The sequence below is a fragment of the Petaurus breviceps genome, unplaced genomic scaffold (assembly GCF_028583685.1).
Source record: "Petaurus breviceps papuanus isolate PSGF00001 unplaced genomic scaffold, PetGlider_PUasm1.0 176, whole genome shotgun sequence".
In the NCBI taxonomy this organism is placed as follows: Eukaryota; Metazoa; Chordata; class Mammalia; order Diprotodontia; family Petauridae; genus Petaurus; species Petaurus breviceps.
This window is the reverse complement of record NW_027185771.1, coordinates 18,339,856-18,361,596: the sequence shown is the minus strand read 5'-3', so window position 1 is coordinate 18,361,596 and position 21,741 is coordinate 18,339,856. Positions and strand designations below refer to the sequence as shown.

Below are 21,741 nucleotides of genomic sequence, written 5' to 3'. Positions count from 1 at the left end.
TTACCCACTGGTTCAGAAATTATATCCAAATTAGGGGGTGGGGGGAGCATTCTCCAGTCCAGAAAGAGGAAAATAAGGCTAGTAATGAAAAAAATTAAACAGAGCATACTCCTTTATTATCCAGTCCTGTTAGATCATTCAAGCAAATTAAACTTGTCACCTAGACTCCTAGATTTAAAATAGGAGCACGGTGCTCATAGTTTTTGCAAATCTTATTATTCAAAAGCTCAAGGATATCAAGGGAATCAAAGGGGAAAATGTAAATGAGGGTGGTCTAGTCATATCAGATTTCAAACTGTATTATAAAGTGGTAATTATCAGAACAATCTGGTACTGGCTAAAAAATAGAGTGGTGGATCAGTAGAATAGATTAGGTACAAATTACATTATGGTAAATGACCATAGTAATCTAGTGTATGATAAACCCAAAGACCCAAACTTTTGGAGCAAAAACTCATTATCTCACAAATGCCAGTAAAACTGAAAAACAATATAGCGGTAATTAGGTATAGAACAACATCTCACACTGTATACTAAGATATGGTCAAAATGAGTACAAGATTTACACATAAAGGGTGATGCCATAAGCAAATTGAGAGAGCATGGAATAGTGTATCTGTCAGATTTATGGATAAGGGAAGAGTTTGGGACCACAAAAGATACAGAGAGCATTACTAAATGTAAAATAGATCATTTTGATTGTATAAATTTAAAATATCTTTGCACAAACAAAACCAATGCAACCAAAATTATAAGGAAAGCAAAAAAAACTGGGGGGAAATTTTGCAACAAGCATCTCTGATAAAGGCTTTATCTCTCTCAAACATATAGAAAACTGAGTCAAATTTATAAAAATACAAGTCATTTCCCAACTGATAAATTGTCAAAGGATATGAACAGGCAGTTTTCAGGCAAAGGAATCAATCACTATTAACTAAAAAAATGCAAATTAAAACAACTCTGAGGTACTGCCTCACACTGATCAGATTAGTTAATATGACAAAAAAGGAAAATGCTAGATGTTGGAAGAGATGTGGGAAAACTGGGACACAAATGTACTGGTGATGGAGTCGTGAACTGATCCAACCATTTTGAAGAGGAATTTGGAACTATGCCCAAAGTGCTATAAAACCATGCATACTCTTTGATCTAGCAATACCACCACTAGGTCTATATACCAAAGATATCCAAATAAAGGAAAAAGGACCTACATGTGAAAAATGTTTATAGTTCTCAGCGAGTAAGAGCACAGGCTCCAGTGTTGGGATGACCTGGGGATCGAATCCCGGGCTCAGATACTTAGCACCACATCCAGAAATAACTGGCTGTATAACCTTGAGCAAGTTACTTAACCCCAATTGCTTTAAAAAAAATGTTCATAGCAGCTTTTTTTGTGGTAGCTAAGAATTGGAAATTAAAAGGATGCCCAGCAACTGGGGAATGCTGATAAACAAACTGTGGTATATAACTGCAATGGAATATTATTGTGCCACAAAAAATGACAAGCAGGATGATTTCAGATACACCTGGAAAGACTGACATGAACTAATACATAGCGAAGTGAACAGAACCAGGACAATGTTGTACACAGTAACAGCAACATTGCTTGACAAAGAATTGCGAATGACCTAGCTATTCTCAGCAATACCATGATCCAATGATCTCTGCTTCCAGAGAAAGAAATCATATTGTTTGAATAGACTGAAGCATGCTATTCTTCACTCTCTCATTTCTTTAAGTCTTCTTGTACAAAATGATTAATATGGAAATGTTATATAGAATTGCACATGTATATCCTATATCTGATTGCTTACTGTCTCAGGGAGGGGGGAGAATTTGGAACTCAAAACTTTAAATAAAAATATTTTTAAATTTTTTTTTAAAAAGAAAAAGGAAAACAATTTTTAGAAAAATGACTATTGTTCAGATTATGACATAAGCGAATCAATCAATAAGCATTATTAAGGATGTGCCAGGCACTATGCTAAGCACTGCTAGGGGTACAACAAAAGTTAAAAGCCAGGCCTTGCTTTCAAGGAGCTCACAGTCTAATGGAGGAGGCAATGTGCTATATTCTATAGCGTGTCTAGGATAAATGGGAAATAATCAGCCAAAGGAAGCTGAATTGAGAAAGGACTCCTCATAGAAGGTAGGATTTAGTGAAGACTTGAAGGAAGTGCTACCAGTAGACAAAGATGAGGAGGGAGAGCATTCCAAGCATGGGGAGTGGGGCAGTCAGGGAAAATGCCCTCTTCATCCCCGTGTCACTGGAAGACAGAGTACCACGAGGGTGATGAAGTAGTTAATGTGTAAGAAGAGTGGAAAGGGGGGTGGCTAGGTGGCGCAGTGAGTAGAGCACTGACCCTGGAGTCAGGAGGACCTGAGTTCAAATCCAGCCTCAGACACTTAAAACAAAAAAACTAGCCATGTGACCTTGGGCAAGTCACTTAACCCCAACTGCCCTACATTCCCCCTTCCAAAAAGAAAAAAAAAAAAGTGGAAAGGTGAGAGGAGGACAAGTTATGAAAGCAGGGCTTCAAAAACCAAAGAGATGATTTGGTATTTGCTCTTGGGGGTGACAGAGAGCCACTGGAGTCTACTGAGCTGGGGAGTGTGACATGGTCATTCCTGTGCTTTAAGAAGATTCCTTTGACAGGTGAGGGGAGGGTAGAAAGAAGCTTGTAAGCAGGGAAATCAAGCAGTAAGTCACTGCAGCAGTCCAAGTACGATGCAATGAGAGCTAACAACAGAGTGATGACAGCATCAGAGGAGAGAAGAGGGCACTGGGGAAAAGGGACCAAAGACAAGAGGATAGTGTAGATTAGACCTAGTTCACCAAGGGGTCAAGACAAGGAAGGTAAAAGAGTATAGAAAAGTATAGCTCTAATGGTGAAGAAAAGAACTGAGGGGTCAAGAGACTGGAGGTCAATGTAGATAAACGTAAGAATTTGGGGTTACAAGGTAGAAGAAAAGGTGGGACAGGCACTGAACTCCCTGAAAAGAGAAGCGGGGTGTCCTGGAGGTCAACAGACAACCACTACCATGATTTTGATTGAATGGGAGATGTGAACTGCACAAACCTCAAAGGAAGAAAGGGAGGTAGAAGGCAAACCTGGAAGAGGAAATGGGGAGCAAGGAGTATTCCAACTCCCCCACCTCCACCAGGGAGCCAGGGAGAACAAATAAAAGTGCAGCCAAACCTGGAATTAGAGGCTTTGTACACTGAGGGGAGCCAGATCTCAGGGGGAGTAAGAGTATGAAAGGAGTAGAAAAGGAAAAGATTTAAGATGAAAGTAATTTTGTTACCTATGGACCAGGAATTCCAGAAAGCACAGAGGAAGATGTGGATAATGTTAGACTGTGACACTGGGGATTTAGGGGTAGGGTAAGACATGCAATAAGCTGGGCAATGCATGAGTTGGTCCGTTAGAGAGAAGACAGAACACACAGTGTGCTCCTGCACTACAGACTGACAGTGAGCTAGGCCCAGAATAAAACAAGGAAAGAGTAGGATTGTTTGGGGAAACGGAACAATTCTTTCAGTGATCTCAAGATGTTCCCTGACGCAAAAACCCATCTTTCAATGCTAATCTTTTTCTGGTGATGCTATTGAATTGCAAAATTGCCGTTATTAGCAGCAGCATTTCCGAAGTACCTGATCTATAATAACCCAATGAGGTCCACAGTGCACTGTTTTTCCAAGGTCACACATACAGAAGCAGTAAGAGCTGATACTGATACACTGCTGCTTTAAGCTCTCATTCAGCCCTGACAACAACCCTGTAAGGAAGACATTACAGAGATTACTGCTTTGTAGATGAAGACACTCAAGGTAAAGTTACTGCCCGTGGACACAAAACTACCGTGTTTCCCTGATAATAAGACCTATCCCGAAAATAAGCCCTCCCCTTACTGTGTAAGATTCCTCTAAAATAAGCCCTCCCCCGAAAATAAGCCCTATTGAGATTGCGTGTGTAGTGAAGGGGATCACCTTCACTACAGTAGCAATCTCAATAGGGCTTATTTTCGGGGGAGGGCTTATTTTAGAGGAATCTTACACAGTAAGGGGAGGGCTTATTTTCGGGATAGGTCTTATTATCAGGGAAACACGGTAATAATGAAGGTGGGTTCTGAATCATGATTTGTCTTTAATTGCTTCATCTTTCCATGACACCAGCTCCAGTTATTAAGTCCTGCTCATGAGCCAGGCAGCATATTAAGACCTGGAGATACAAGACAAAAGAACAAACCAAAGAGCTATATTTCTTCAAGGTCCTCGGCCTTCAGGGTGTAAGGGCTGAAAACCATGAACTGCAGACCTATCCAACCGTGCACTATTGGGCATTTCCTGTTACATTTCCCATAGGAGTCTCAAAGTGTTATACCTGGCCCATTCCTTCCCCTCCCCCAACCTCAGCTCTCCCTCAAGGAAGTGAACAGACTGACAGGTTTAGCTCCGTCCTCTCCCAGTCAGCTCTCCTTCACTGAAGTAGGAGGGCTGCTGGGTCAGGGAGAGTTGGTGATGGCTTTGGTCTTTGCAAGTTCCTGCTTACCTAATACCTAACCATTGGCCATGTGGCATCCCTTTAAAAACTGAGGCTTTACCTGAGATCCCCGCTATACGATTTGGGTGGGGCCGTGGGACGGGACCCCATCAGCCTGCCAACATGTGGCCTGATCAGTCAACATGGCGTAAATAAAGGGTTGAATTCTAAATTGTTACTTGGGTCTTGCTCATGTTTTCTGGGTACAACAAAAGTTACCACCTCTACAACAGAACTCATTATCTTTCCCTTCCTAAATTCCATATTTTAAAGAAGACCACCATCCTTCTAAACATCTGAGTTCACATCGTCTTTCTCTGCTCTTCCCTCTTTCACAAAATATGTGAAAGTTCAGTACCCTGTTTTTATGCATGTCTACTGCAAACATTTTTCAATCAATTAAGATTTTTCTAATTTAAGTATTTCTCTTTCCAGAAAGATAAAAGGTCCAAACTAGCATAATCTCATGCCTTTGGAAATCTCTCTAACAGAAGCGACTTTGGAGTTTACAGCACCCCAGAAAACATGACAGGTCAAGAAAGTGCAAAGGTTAAAGTTCAAACCAAACAATTATTAAACTTTCAGCACAGTTTGGAGATTTATATCCCTAAAGCCACTGACAACTCCCCCTCCATGGAGTCTGTTTCTAGGTGGTCAAAGGTGCACTCAAGAGATGATTCTATTAACTAAAGTAATTAATGACATTTTTCCTTCTCTTAGGCAAATTATGACCCTAATCTGGTTGAGGTCTGGGAAGGAGGTCCTGCTCTAGGTAGACCAGTGCAGTCACAGGTCACTGCCTTAATTCTATCAAAAAAGAAAACAGAGCACCAACCTCAGCTGTTTACCCAGTTTTCTCAAAGAAAGTGATTACTCAGAGGATTCTGGGAAGATGACTGAGTAGGTCAGAAAATTCCAAACTCTCAAGAATTTCCCCCACAAAAGAGATAAAATAGCACCTTTGGGAAAACAAAGTGTGAGTAAAAATAAATAAGAATAAGGGCACAACAGGAGTCTTCCTGGGACAATTCCAGAAGATCAGAAGAAAAATCCCAGGAAGAGGTTTGGTCCCAGTGAAGAGCAAACACCTCCAGGCTAGGGTCCACTTTAACAACAAGCAGCAGGTTCCTGGGGTTAGTTGGTTGGAAAGGCTGCCTCAGGTCCAACCAGAGGAACTTTTATCCCCAGGATAGTGAGGGGAGTTGGGTGTCTGAGCTTGGGAAGGTCATTGAGGGAACCTCTGCTGACAAGGAATGCCAGACCCAGCTGTGCTGCAAAGAGCTGCAGGGGCAAGAAGGAACCAGCACACATCCAGTGAGTGAAGAAGTGGTGGGGAAGAATGTCCCCACTTTCAGAAGAAATAAAACAACAGGGGCATAGGAAGGAGGGAGAGGACAAGGGAGGGATCTTTAGAGGAAAAGGTGAGGAAATAGGTAAAAAGGGAGGGGGGATAGAAAGGTCTTTAGATTTATGAGAATGGGAGGATAGGAGAGGGATCCTTGGAGGGGATTAGGCAAGTAACGGGAGGGCAAGGTAGCAGGCAGAAGTAAAGTAGAGGAGACAGGAGAGAGAGGAAACAAGAGATATGCACAAACATCCAAACAAAGAGCAGGAGGATAATTTGTTTGATAAAGTATATGTCTACATGTGTGTGTGTATATATAGATATATAGATATAGATACATAAAGAGAGAGAGAAACACATCCAACTTAACTGTAGCCTGGGGCGGGGGGGGGGGGAGAAAAAAGAACAAAGTAAACAAGTGCACAGCAGAGAATAAAAGAAAACTTCTAAGTAAGCAAAGACAGATAGTTCTCAACACAAAGCATATTATTTATCATACAGGTTTTCTTAAATTGTGAGAAATAACTCATTCAGGCTCAGGAGGAATGAAGATAAAATGATAAATTTATTCCACCGTGGCAGATGTCTTATAAAATAGACACACCCTCCAGAAACAAAAGTAAGCCTTAAAAACCTATGTCCAACTGTGAAGTCCCTCCCCTGTCTCCCTACTGGATGAGTAATACAGAGCATACAACTTTCAGATACACTTACTACACAGTTCCCCTTGATATGTCCCCCCTCCCACTACATGCATTGTATGACCATTATAAGGAACCTTTAGTCCTCCCAGAGGAGGAGAAATTAATATTCATAAGCTTATTATGTATGAGCATTTCAAGCAAGACTGAACTTTTACTCTACTTAGCTGACTTCTAACCTCAAAACAAGATTAAACCAGTTGGATCCTTGCTTTGTCCTTTATCTTCCGTGTGAGACAGTGACTCATTCTATGTCTCCCATTCTGCTGATTGTTATTCTGAATTCAGGTAAACAAATTTCTCCATTATATCTCTCAATTTACCTCTTCTTCTGCTAGAGAATAATCTAGTACTAATCTGTGTTTAAATGTCTCATCCTTGATAGCTATAGGCAGAAAAATTCTCTGAGGTATGCTGATTAGACTGATGAGTGAAAATGTTTAATCAACAATCCCCACTGCTTTCTTCTACAATCCATTTATTTTCCTACATTTGCTGCAAGTCAAAAAACTTTCTGGTATATATGGATCCCTAGCTTCCATAAGTCATGTATTACATAATTTCTGTAGAAATAAGTTTTAATCATTCCTCTCAAAATGAAAATTTGTTATATATTTTGAATCTTTATATTCTGCTATGCACATGACATACTTTTTTTTCCCTTTCTTTGTATTTAAGCTCATGGTATGTTTTTTGCTTCTTTCCTCTATTCTGTATTTCTGTTCTGGCATTTGAGTCTAAAATAAAATATTAAAAAAAAAAAAGAAAGTGATTACTCAGCAGGGGAAAGGAACCTTTGGCCTCAAGGCCACATGTAACCCTCTAAATCCTCAAATTCAGCCCTTTGACTGAATGTAAACTTCACAAAACAAATCCCTTTAATAAAAGGATTTGTTCTATAAAACTTGGACTCAAAATGCCACACCCAAGGACCTAGAAGGTCACATATGATTCCCCACCCCTGGATCTTTGATAAAAGAAAAAAAAAGTGAGTGCAATTTAGTGTTTCTGAATTGATACCTGAAGGTTTCTCTTTCAGATTAGTCCAGAATGTTGACAAAAATGTTTTCATAATATTTCTAAAAGGAGAGGGTGGGCAGGGGGCAGCAAGGGGGAATCTACTTTTAGCAAATCAATTGTCCTGGTCTTGCCAGTTCTACCTCTATAACACCTCTCACATCCATCCCCTTCTCTCCACCCACAGAATGTGAAATCCTAATTCAGGCCCTAATCACCAGTCATCTTCCTGCATACCTGCTCCCCTGCCTCTAGTCTTTGCCATTTACAATCCATACATCCCACAACTGCCAGATGGATTCCTAAAGCATAGGTGAGATCAATCTGTCACTCCCTTGCTCAAGAAGCCCAGTGGCTCCAGGCTCTTCAGAAGCCCTTCAGAAACTAGCTTGAGATGACTCCTCTACCCTCCAGACTTGTAGTACATTACTCTCCTTTACACACTGCATTCCAGCTAAACCACTCTTCTCCCTGTTCCTCACACATAATGCTCCATTTCCCACCTCCACACTTTTGTAGCAGTGGTCTTCACCTCCATCTCTCAGAATCCCAAACTTCCTTCAAAGCTCGACTCAAGTAATCATTCTAACACTAACACTAACAACAACAATTCTAACATACTGATCTTCTCCACGGCAATCACTTCCCCTAAAATTACTTTGCATTGACTTTATATATAACTCACATTGACTGATCTGAGTTCATGCTATTTACCTCACCTCCCCAAAGAATATAAGTTCCATGAAGACAAGGAGCCTCTTTCACTTTTGTCTCTGCATCTACAGCACCCACCATGGTGCCTGATACATTAAGTACTTAATAAGTTAACTAAATGAATGAAATGTTCAAAGCAATATAAAAAATACTGGATACCTTGAGAAATAACAATTAAACTGTTCCTAGAAGAAAGCAATACCAAGGAAAACATGGTACTCCATGTACTAAAGATCATCAAATGAACAACACTTAATGAATGTCCAGGTGCCCAAAACTATATAAACACTAAGGCAATGAAGAAATGGGAACCTAATACCACCATGAATGCATAGGTACCTAAGGGACAACCATATAGGTAAAATCAATCAGCAGCCATTTATTGGGAGCCTACTACATTCCAAGCACTGAGCCAGGTCCTAGAAAAACTGATTCTTAATGAAGCTATCAGTAAAAACGGTTCAACAGAGCCCCATGGAAACAAGTACACATGTTTCTTCAACAGAAGTTGGCAACCTGCAGCACTGCCTGTTTTGGTACCCACTGTGAACTAAGAATGGTTTTTAAAACTTTTAAATAAAGTCTTATTGAATTTAAAAACATAAAAACCATTCTTAATTTAGCTGTACAAAAACAGGTGGTAGGTTGGATTTGGCCCTTGGGCTGGGCTGTAATTGGCTCACCCCTGTTCTACATGAAGATAAGCCAAGGTCTATGCCCTCAGGGATCAATAAAGACAAGACTAACACATAGGAAGCATTTAGTTAACAAGACTATACCCTATATAATTAGGAGCCAAATTACAAGGTATGGACTCTAAGTGCTATAGTCTGGTGAAAGGAACTATCAATATAAGTAGGTTGGAGTAGTCAAAAAAGTTTAACCAGGACTTAAGGAATAGGCAAAGGGATAGGGGATCTGAAACTGGATTCATGCCAAGCTGCTTTGGAAGAATTTTTAAACTGAACAAGACAATGCTAATTAATAGTAATTGGTTACTATAAACTGATAGGTTCATGGTTTTATTTACTATTTCTATAAGAAATTATTAAATTGCAACATCAAGACACTCTAACTGGAGTTCAAAGACCTTTTGGGTATAAGACTTTGTAGCCAAGAAGTGAAGCCACTAGACTTCTCTGATAACAGGTTTCCTCACCTGTAAAATGGTAGCAATATTTCTGCTACTTACCTTGTAAGACTGTCTGAGGAAAGTGTCCTGTAACTATATAAAATGTGAGTCGCTGTTATTTTTTAAAAATTGGTAATTTGCTAACTCAGTTCAAATAGTGGACAGCAACAGCAGCCACAGTAGAGATTTGGGGAACAAGTATGACATAAACAGGAGACATTAAGGAGACTTTTGCCTAACTGGAATAAAAGGTTTGATTTGGGGAGAAGCTGGAGAGAAGGCTAAAAAGACAAAATAGGGCCACATTATGGGAAAAACCTTCAGTGACTCTCCATAGCCTTTTGAATACAGGCTGAGTTCCTAACCCTGACATTCAAGGCCTTTCATAAACTGTCTCTCTTCCCTTTCACATTCTCTATTTTTCAGCCACACCATATATGTTTATTCTTTGGATCTTAATGCTTCCTCTAAGAAACATGAAGAATAACACTAAACCAGGGTGATACAGAAAAAGATTAAGCATTGTAATATGCTTGGCACATAGGCATTCATTCATCAAACATTCCCCTTTATCCTAAGTTGTCTTCTGCCAATACTATAGAAATGTTTCGCTTAACTTCTTACATGTAATGAATATCATATCACTTGCCTTCTCAATGGGTGGAAGGGCTAGAGGGAGGAGAAAATTTAGAACTCAAAAAAATTTTTAAATGAATGTTCAAAAAAAGAAAAGAAACACATACAATTTTTTTTTAAGGGTGAATTCTGCCAAACCACAGTCTTGGATGTAAAAAAATCCAAGGGCTCTGCTCTTTGTAGGTTTTATGTACCACACTAGAAGGGTATACTCCTTAATGGACCAAGATAAGAGATAAACTATCACATTACGTACTTGGTGCCTATCATTCCATTCTATTTGGTTCTATTGTAGCTCAGAGTACATAGAATCACCAAATGCCAAAATCAGTTTCTTAGCCACTAATAATTTGTGGTAGATCATTTGGTTGATGGCCCTCAATAAAGCTTTACCTTGGTGGAGATCAGAAAGGTCTTCTTGCTACCTTGCCAGATATTTTTGCTTAGTTTAGCCACTGGTTATTCTACCCCCCTGATCCTTCTTTAAGAGAGAAAAATTCGTGGTAGGGGAGAGTTCTGACCTTTCTATTATAGCCATTTCTATCAGCACCAGGGCAGGCCAGGCCAAATGACACAGGTTTGGTCATGTGTGATGGAATGCCTTAACAATCCCAGTTACTTGCAATACAATTCAATTCAAGAATGAATGATTTCACTGGCATGTAGATTCCCTCCACCAATTTACGTTTGCCATATAAATCTGAAACATTCAACAAAAAAGTAGCCAGTACAACTGGAGGGTAGAGAGTTGCTCCCCTAAGGTGAAATATGGTGGTAAACTCTAGAAATTGGGAACCTGGATCTCTTTTTCTTCCCTATCTCCTTGCTTTACCACTCTTGGCAGAGTATTGGGAAGGCAGAAATTTGATAAATGTTAATTATACCTAAGCTTTGGGTAGAGGCATAGAGGGGTAACAGTGAAATACATGGTTGTATCTGCTCTTTTCTATGAACCACAGAGGTCATAGGGCCCATTTTAGGCAAAATTTCAAAACAGGCTGTTTGTCTTGGGACAATCTCCCACTTGACTTTCTATGAGCCCTTTTCCCTGTTGTTGCCTTTTGTCTTGGCCCAGGACCCTAATGTTGTTTGGATATCTAAAACTCACCACTGTAGCATCCCACCCAAATCCTGTCCTTTCCTCTTTATTCCACTTCGCCAAAACTACAATTGTCTCAATCTAATTGATAAGCAGACAAATTAAGCTAATTCTTACTAAGTTATGATAGTGACTGACAGTCTGGCTTCTCCATCTTTTGGATTTTTTATTAACCTAAATGAATCTCTAATTAGCAACAGTGCAGGCAGAGTGCAAAGAGTCATTTAGGGGCAGATGGCTAGTCCTTTAATCCTACTAATCCAGCTATTCCCCTAAATAAGGTCAATCCTGAGGTGGGGGAGGGAAAAGAAAACAATGTATCCTCTACCATCTCTTTTTCTGAATGGAAGATAACAAATTCTTCCTCTTTACTTCTTTCCCCAACTATGATGAGATATACTGATTTCTCATCTTCTGATAGGCTCCAGTTTAGTCTAAGATGTGAGCTGTCCCCATGCAATCTTTTCAGAGAATTAAGGTATGAGTAGAATAAATATCACCACAATAAACTGATGTACTGTGAGGAACCTCTGGAGATCCATTCTCTCCTAGTCTCCTATAAAACAAATTACACTTATTTTCGCTTTTTTCGGGGGGAGGGTAACTGGGGTTAAGTGACTTGCCCAAAGTCACACTGCTAGTAAGCGTGTCAAGTGTCTGAGGCTGGATTTGAACTCAGGTCCTCCTGACTCCAGGGTCGCTGCTCTATTCACTGCGCCGCCTAGCCACCTCAATTACACTTATTTTCATTGAATTAAAAAGCTTTATTAAGGGTCTGGGCCTTTTAGTGGAGTACAAGAAGATACAGATACACTGTTATTTGGATTGCAATTCAAAGGAAAAGAGACAACTGGGGAACAGAGGAAGGTTAAGAACAGGGCATGCAATAAATAAGAACTAGCACCTAGATAGCCCTTTAAAGGACTACAAAGCACTGAACATAATCCTCACAACAATCCTTTGGGGTAGGTAACATTATCCCTAATTTATGGATGAGAAAACTGAGGCTGAGAGTTTACACGATAGGGTCAGGTTACACAACTAGTAAATGTCTTGAGGCAGGACTTGAACTCACATCTTCCTGACTCCAAGTCCAGTGTTCTTACTCACTGGGTCACCTAGCTGCCTAGGTAAGAGAAGGTTCTGTACTTGGAGTCAAAGACCTGGATCCAAGTCATAATACTGCTGTTTACTAACAAATAACCACCTCCCTGGGCCATAGTTTGCTTATCTCTAACACAGGGATAATAATTCTTGCTGACTTTCCCCACAGGGTTATTTTGAGGAAAGCACATTGTACATCATAAAGTACTACAGAAACATGAGCTTTGGTTTGGTTTTGTTCTTTTAAAAGGTAGAGCAAATTAATCTCGTGGAATAGTGACCCCAGAAGGGAGGGAAAAGTATATTATTCAGGGGATAGATAGGGCCTGGATCTGAAATTTCATAGGTATGGGGAACTCCCAAGTGAGGAAACCCCTCCTACCAATGCCTTTTCCACAACTTACGTCTCATAGAGTTGTCAAGAGTAGTAGTTTCAAACCTGAATGGAAATGAGAGCCACTCAAACATATGTAAGGATCTCTGTGAGCTATGTGATTACATAGTTTTAAAATGTCACATTATACATGTTTTATTGTATTTTCTGGTGCAGTATTTCCCAATGACATTTTAATCTGGTTCAGGCCACACTAAGGAATATTACAGACACTGAGTGACTTGATCAGGGAAATATCTAGAAAAATTAACAGTATACCTTTATTTTTAAAAGGTCTATTATACCTGAAAGACTAGGGAGGGAAACTGGTCTGAACTAAATGTGTCTAATTAAGAAGAAGACTGACTGGCAATTGGGCGACTTGGGGGAAGGCAACATGGCATGTTTTACTCCCACCATTTGCTACCTTCCCTTCTATTCACATGCTACTGAATGATGCTGGAGAAAAATCACAGAACTATGATAACTGGGTCTACTACAGATTTCTGTGACATAATTCCAAGGGGACAGCCTAAGTGATTTATAAGATTACTTCAATCTCTAACTCTTGTGATTCAATGATAAATAAATGAAATTTTATTGTAAAGCAATATTTGATGAAAAAACTACAGAAGAAACACTTCCTGAAATAGGTATATTACAAGAAGCCATAGGACTACAATACTTTATCATAGGAAATGTCTGAAACATATAATCTATATATAATCTATCACAAAGTCACAGACAAAATAGTACAAGTATACTGAAGTTGCAAAGCTTAAAGAAAACGTTCCAGGCACGTGTTTTTTTTCTTCTAAGTGCTGAACCAAAGCCAAAACAACCAGAAAAAAAATTTTCAACTGCTTTAATTAACTCAGCAATTTGCTTCTTTTCTTATCACTTCCTTAAAGGCAATAGTCTCTACAGAGGGAGGATAGAGATTAAATTTAATAGAGAAAAAGCAAAGTCTTGGACTAAGGTTTAAAAAAAAATCTGCACTAGTATAATAAGATAGAGAAGATAAAACTAAGAAGCAGTCCACACGAACACCTATGAATCTTAGGGCCTGAGTTTTCACTGAGACATCAGTGTGCTTCAGAATTTTAGGTTTCATTAATAAGAGTAGGACAAGAGCTAAAAGGGCTCATCTAAAGAAAGGGGACTAAGATGCCATCAGCTGCCACAGTTTGGGAAGCTGGGAAACTGACATGCTGCTAATAACCTCAAGAGGGCACCAGCTCCCCTCCTACTCTGAGGTCGCTGGCAAACAGCCAGTTAAAGCCAGTAGGGTCCTGGACTCCGAGCTGCTGGGGGGGCTGAGCTACCCTGCTGTGGATGAGGTCATTTCATGGCAGGGCACAGCAACTGTGGGCATGCTGTTTATCTGCATGGCTTTTCCAGTGTCTGTATGCCTTTGTATTTTATGAGACAATGAGGAAATTCTGTGCATTAGGCTGTGCTACAAACTGTCCAAGGTCTTTGGCAAAAAACAAACAAATTCAAAGAGATCTGGCAATGACTTTGTCACGAGATCAGCAACAGTGACAACACTTTGACAACCTCTTCTGGGCCCTGCCCTGTGTGTGCCACAGATCCTGTAAGTATGTAATGAAGGAACTGAAAATCTTTTTTTTTTTCTTTTTTGGAGGGGGGGAAAGCAAGGCAATTGGGGTTAAGTGACTTACCCAAGGTCGCACAGTTAGTAAATGTTAAGGGTCTGGGACCAGATTTGAACTCAGGGCCAGTGATCTATTTACTTCACCACCTACCTGCCCCTAAGAATTTTGAGATTGGGAAAGAGAAGTCCTGACCTATGACCTCGTCCTGGCTCTGAAACTAATTCACTCAGCCCATGGTTTGTGTGTACCGAGTCATTTACATGTTGTCTCCTCCGTTAGAAGACAAGCACTATTCAAGTCTTTTTGTATCACCAGCCATCACAACACCTGGCACACAGTAGGTGCTTCATAAATGCTTGCTGACTAACCGTGCCTGTGATTTGGGTGAGTGACTTTCCCACTCAGGATCTCAGGGTCTTCTATGTTAAATGAAGGGACTGGACTAGATGGTCTCTAAGGTTCTCTCCAGTTCTGAAATCCTATAATCTCTGATGAGCTAAATAAGTAAATAAATCAAAAACAGGATTATAGGAACAGCAGTTAGAGTATTAACAGAATACCCAGGGCTAATGAAAATTTCAGGTGTGATTTAAAGACAGAGCATTTTTGCAGATAACGTTTGTACTTACTGTAATGTTCCAGTTGATCTGTGGTATCCTCGTGTGAAGATTGAGACTGAACATAAGCAGCAAAACTCCAGTAATTACAAATGCACTACAGCTGACAAATTCAAAGAAATAGAGCCCTTCACATGGGGAACATTCCATGATAGTCTCTATGCAGATGAATGCAATCAGTGCCAAAACCTAGAAAGATAAACAGAAAGATCCACAGTATATAAACATATATCTGAGCGTATTTATTTAGCACATCAGCAGACACATAAGCTTCCTATACTTCTGCATAACAGAAGGTCTTTTAGCACATCCATGGAGAATAGAGGAGGCATGTCACAGGATCTGGGTTCCAATTCCATCTCTGCTACTTACTTCTACAGAGGGCCATAAGTATATTATTTTTCCCTCTTTCCTAATCTGTCAAATGAGGGTTAGGATTAGATAGCTGCTGAGCATTGTTCCAGCTCTTAACCCTCTGGTCAACTCAAGTCAACATTTGTTAAGTGCCCATCGGGTGGAAGAAGACATAGTTTGGCACTGTAAAAAGACAAAACAAAATAGCACCTGCCTTCAAAAGGCTTATCTTCTACAGGGAAAGATACAACAAGCAAATACAAAGTCATTCCAAGAGGAAGGAAGTGCAAACTCCTGGGAAAGGCCCTGTGTAGGAGATGGAAAATGAGCTATGCTTTAGAGAAAGACAAGGAGGGTTGAAGGCAGAGGTAAGGAGCAGAGTTTTATAAAACAGAGCATTGCCTTGCAACAGCAAAGAGCAAGCCAGGTCATAAGAGCTCAACTGGACTCTGGTTTGTTCATTTGGAAGTATCGCTAGTGAATCATCCAGAATTAGATGCCCACTTATAACTATGAAGAGTTCAGAGGTTTCAACCATTAGCTTATAAGTGTGGCATCTAAAACAGAACTCTTCCTCTCCAGCCCCCATAGTCCCAATCAGCTCCTCATCCTGACTTTTTGATTTCTGTTCATGCTTATACCATTCTAACTGCAAATAATTTGATATGAAACTCCAACAAGGCATTTGTACATCAAAAGCAAAGAATACTTTATTTCACATTTCTATCCCAACCTAACATTGATTCAGGTTTCATCTCTTAAGTCCAAAAACTCCTCCATGTTTCTCTAGATGTCCTTCCCAAAGTCATTCTCCAGAAAGCTACATATTTCCCCAACTGAATGACAACATGCCTACAAGTCAGTTGAAAAGGGAACACATATGGGAAAGTCCTTAAGTTGTTTTGTTTTTTATATATTTTCTGTAACAAGATCTAGTAATCTTCGGTAAGAAATAACATATTGTACTGATGAATTGCAAATGCCTCTGGTATGCTAGCTTCAAGCTGGTACTCCAGCTTATTTTAAAACATCAAGGATCTGCAATTTCATCAGCATGGGTTCCCCCCTCCCTGAGCCAATGCAGATTAAAGCCTCTCCACATTATAGGTTCACTTAAAGGTAGGACCTGAGACAAACACACAGGTTGTCACAAGGCATGTACTCAGATCCTTTCTAGCTTGGTAGAATTTATCAGTTTGTATTCTCTGGGATAGCCCTGAAAATGCCAAAGTCACCTGCACATTCCAGTAAGACAGAGAAACAGCAGGACATTTTATGAAAAATATAAAAGCCCATCAGACTGATTCTTAAAAAGAAGTATGTAGGGGTGGCTAGGTGGTGCAGTGAATAGAGCACTGGCCCTGGAGTCAGGAGGACCCGAGTTCAAATCTAGTCTCAGACACTTAACACAAAAACTACACGTGTGACCTTGGGCAAATCACTTAACCCCAATTGCCCCTCCAAAAAGCAAAAAAAAAAAAAAAGTATTTACCATACAGAGTCTTTTTCTTCTCCTACAGTCTCTCTGCCCAAAGATACTGACACTACATAGTATAGATTCTGTGAATACAATATTCTCATATCAACAGCACAAAAAGGATACAAGTAAATTGTGATCTATGAAAATTCTTTGTAAAATATCAGTTTTCCATTCTCAAATTTTGTTGAATTAGCAAATAATGTGGAATGATATTCTAGCCATAATACCAACAATGGCAGTTGGACTGGCTACCAAAAAAGTTATAATATTTGGATGGGAAAGAACAAAAATCTCCACCACCTTAAGTATGACTTAAATTACTCCCATTATTTCTAAATTTTAAAAATACTAGTTTAGGGGCAGCTAGGTGGCACAGTGAATGGAGCACCAGCCCTGGAGTCAGGAGGACCTGAGTTCAAATCAGACCTCAGACACTTAACACTTACTAGCCGTATGACATTGAGCTTAACTCCACTTAACTCCAACTGCCCTACCTACCCCCCTCCAAAAAGCAAAAAACAAAAACAAAAAAACAACTAGTTCATGGTAATAAAATTAAAATGTCAAGAATAACTTGCAAAATCACTAGAATCCACAATATTTGAGAACTAAATAATCATTCTTACCTCCATTTCCCTGACCTTATCAAAACTGAGGCAGAAAAAATTTTTAGTCAAGAATCAAGTTAAGAAGCAAAAAGTTAAAACCACTTACTTTGGTTAGAATACAGCACATAAAATAGCTTTCTAGATTCGTTTTTTGTTAATGCAAAATGCCAATATCAGCACTAAAGATTATCCCTAAAGTCAACTATTTCTTTAACAAACTCAAAAATATTAAGTATTTGCAAGGCATGTGTAACTTTTATAGTGGATTGGAGAGATAACTACATTTGGAATCAGTAAGCAATGGGTTCAACCAAAGCCTCTGATACTAGCAATATAACCCTCAGCAAATCACTTAATATCCATATACTGCAGATTTTAATTACTAGGATGAGCCCCAACACATCAATCTGTTTGTGGGGGAACTTCCACATGAAAAAGGTGCTGACAAAGTCAGAGTTCTTTGAGTATTTACATATTTATGCATGCACAAAACACTGAAGATGGGGGGGGAAGGAGAGGACATTACACAATCTCTACCTGTAAGGAATTTACCACATAACTGGGATGGACAAAGGGTTATGATAGAGACTCAAGGAAGTAGGATTAAAGATGGAGAATAAAGGTAGTAAAACACTTGAAGTCCCCTACTGCAAACATTCTTGGTACACAAAAGTGGCTCTGGTCGCCTGGCTGGATCCTGAAGCAGTTTGGGCTTTTGCTCCCATGCCCTGGCATTGAAAGCTGCTTCTGGATGGTAGGAGTAGCAGCCCAAAAGTAGCAATACTAGTCAGAGCTACCCAATGAGTACCAAGTGGAAGGAAGGGGTAGATGGGTGTGTCACCTAAATTATCATTTTGACATTAATGGTCTCTTGTAAATAAGTCAATACTTCAAGGATCCTTTATTTAATCAGTGTGGATGCTTCTCCACCAACGTAAGATCACAACCTTTCTACGCCTCAGCAGATTGCCTTCATGATTACATAAGATTGTAGGTTTAGAGATATAAGTGACCTTACAGGTAATGCCATCTGATTTCTTCAATTTACATATGAGGACATAAGGTCCAAAAAAGAGTGTGTTGCCCAAATTCACACAAGTAATAAGCAGCAGGAGCCAGGGTTTTAACGTAGGTCCTTTGACTCCAAATCTAACACTCTTTCCATTGATAACACATCGGCTGTGGCTGAAAAAAATTCACCCCCTGGTTACTGAACTTCTAAGGGGCAGCTAGGTGGTGCCACAGTGCATAGAGTTCTGGGTCTGAAGTCAGGAAAACTCATCTTCCTGAGTTCAAATCTCACCTCAGATGCTGGCCAGCTGTCACTTAACCCCATTTAGTTTCCTCATCCATACCAAGAAAATCCCACATGTGCTCAAGAAGGGTCAAACACGACTAAAACAAGTGAACGACAACAAACTGAGGACAAATGAGTGTAGTGAAACCACCAGCACAGTGGACTTTGAGTTAAAAGGCAAGGGTTTAAATCCTAGCTCTGGCATTTCACTATCTTGGGTAACTATGAGCAAATCATTTCTTCAAGCCTCCATTTCCTTCACTGTAAAAGGAGAATAATATTTGTGTTACCTGCCTTACACACAGTTTAAGAAGATATATTATACATTTAAAGTGATGTATACATGAGAGTTATCAACATAAGCCTGAAAACAGAGAATATCATTACTGGGATCGTGCCATTCTTCTTTTCTTTTTGCAAAGGGAAAGGCAGGGCAATTGGGGTTAAGTGACTTGCACAAGGTCACACAGCTAGTAAGTTTTAAGTGTCTGAGGTCAGATTTGGACTCAGGTCCTCCCGACTCCAGGGCTAGTGCTCTGTTTACTGTGCCACCTAGCTGCCCTGGGATTGTGTCATTCTTGAAGTCTTACCAATTTAGTGCCAGTGGCTAGAGCTTGGGCTCTACTGGCACAGCCCCTAGGGAGCCAGGAGAACCTCCCCAGCACAAGGAGGCACCAGCACAACTTGAAGGAGATCCCAGGGAAGACTGCCACTACATCTGTCACAGCCTAACATCTGGACATAAGAGAGCTTTGAATGCATCAGAGACGCATGTCTTTGAAGAGTTCATAATCTATCTTCTGGTGAGATTTCCTTTTTTTTTTAAGCAAAATAGAATAAGCTAGTTGGAGAAGCTTTGTTTGGAAGAGATGAAGCACCATACTTTCTCTATTGCTCAGAGAAAACTTTCCAGTTGATTATGCAAAACTAAATGGAAACATTTATCTAATGAACTAAAAATCAGACAGTGTTCAAAATACTTTCAAGCATCCTGGCCTATCATGAATTAAATAGTTGGGACTAAGAACAAACTCTCATTCCATTTTGAAACTAATTCATGAATATTTTAAGATGAAACTAAAAACTTATTAGAAAACTAAAACCACTCTGACAAAGCAGGAGCCACTTCTTTCCATAGCTTGATGCCCTCTCCATGAGGAAGGAAAGGAAGCTTGCAACCAGCAGAGGTGTTAGAAGTGGAGACCTGGAGTCAGGAAGGCCTGAATTCAAATCCTGCCTCAGACACTTAGTAAATCATTTTACCTCATCTGCCTCAGTTTCCTTAACTGTAAAATAGGGATAATAATAACACCTCCCTCCCAGGGTTGTTGTAAGGATCAAAAGAGACAATACTTGTAAAGAGCTTAGCACAGTGCCTGGCACTTTATTATATTATTTTATATATTTTATATAAATTATATATTTATAATTATATTATTATATTATATAGTAAGCACTAAATAATTGTTAGTTATTGTTATTATATGAGATATATTCATAAAAAAACACTTTATCATTATTATTGTTGCTATTATCATTGTTGTTCTAGTGACATACATTTCCTAGTAAGCAAAGGGACAAGTTTGCAGCTTCACCTTACCACTGGACCCTCCATGTCCTGCTGATTACCATTTGCCCTACAGCTCAAGTGTTTTCTCCTATATTAGAATGTAAGCTGTTAAAGAGCAGAAGCTAACTTGCTTTTCTATTTTTATCCCCCCTTGGTTTAGCACAGGGGTAGGCATCTAATAAGCACTTAATTTTTTTTAATTGATTCATTTCTTTGTAGAGTTCATAATCTTTGAAGGCCTCAAGCATAATGCAAATGTTTTTCTTTATGATGACCACAGTATCAAAATAATATTTGTGAATGTTATAAACCATGAGCATTATATAGCAAGTCTAATATAGCCTAATGGTCTTTTGTAGGCAATAAAATCACTAGTAGTACGGACTTTGAAGACAAAGAATGATAAATACATTATTGACAATTGGTTGCCATGATGTTGAGGAGTCTAACAGAATAAAATTACGTTACATTCCAGTCCCTAGTACATGGCCCTACACATACTCAAATGGGTCTACAATCCCCTCCAATAACTGAAAAAACAACCCATCCATGCCAATTCATCCACTGTCACTCTAGTCCTCCCAAAAGTCTACCACAGGAAGTCCACCCAACTAAAGCAGTTAGAGGCTTTCCTCATTTCCTCCCAACGTATTTTTCAAATGAAGAGTCAATACGCATTTATTACATACCTACTATTTGCTGAATGCCTACCCTCTGCTAAGCACTGGGGGTACAAAGAAAGGCAAAAGACAGTCCCTGCCCTCAGGGAGCTCAGACTAACATGAAATGGGATTAATTTTAGAGAGAGGGCATAAAAATGGTGGATCCAGGAGGACTGGAAGCCATTAGGATGTGAGCTTAAGACTTAAAGAGTGCTTTATTAATAATTATCATTCATTGTGCTCCAGAAAAAAATCTGGCTTCTGGAGTACAGCACAGGCTCTGGCAAGTTCTACCAAGACAGAAGGACTTTGAGTACAAAGTTTAGTTAAACTGGGAGAAACTCATCATGGATTTTTTTTTTAACTGCCACAACTCATAAGGAATATTTAAAGTAAAGAGACATAGTAAGGGGGGGTAAATGGCAGGGGTTGCCAGAGTGTTCTCATGAATGAAATTATGGATCCTTGCCCTCAAGTTCCCTTCCAAATCTAACTCTGATCCTATGGTATACTAAATAATAATGTTTATTCACAATAATTACTTAAATTCATCAGGTTCTAAATAAATATTTGGTGACTAGTTCAAATTTAATACTAACTTATGAGACCTTCAAACATTCTATTGTTTAAGTGCAATGAGCCAATATAAGTACTAAGTAATTCATAGAGGCCTTATCAAACTCCAGCATGGTATTCCTAGAACAGGCAGCCCCACCCACCTCTGAAGACCATATCAGAAGGCCACATTTTACAACCAAAGCTAAAATGGAAATCACAAACATGTGTTAACAAGCAACCTAACACAGCATTAAAAAAATTTTTTCTAATCATTTTTTAGGATTTTCAACGTCAAAAAGGTATTTGAGAAT

At 39.5% G+C, this 21,741-nt stretch overlaps 1 protein-coding gene across 1 annotated transcript in view; it reads right to left on the bottom strand.

Moving 5' to 3' along the window:
• Positions 1-21,741, bottom strand: part of CMTM4 (CKLF like MARVEL transmembrane domain containing 4) — an 83,809-nt gene that overhangs the window by 13,791 nt on the left and 48,277 nt on the right. The window contains exon 2 of the mRNA XM_069085826.1: positions 14,914-15,090. Coding sequence (XP_068941927.1) covers positions 14,914-15,090 — 177 coding nt within the window. The remainder of the gene's footprint in view (positions 1-14,913; positions 15,091-21,741) is intronic.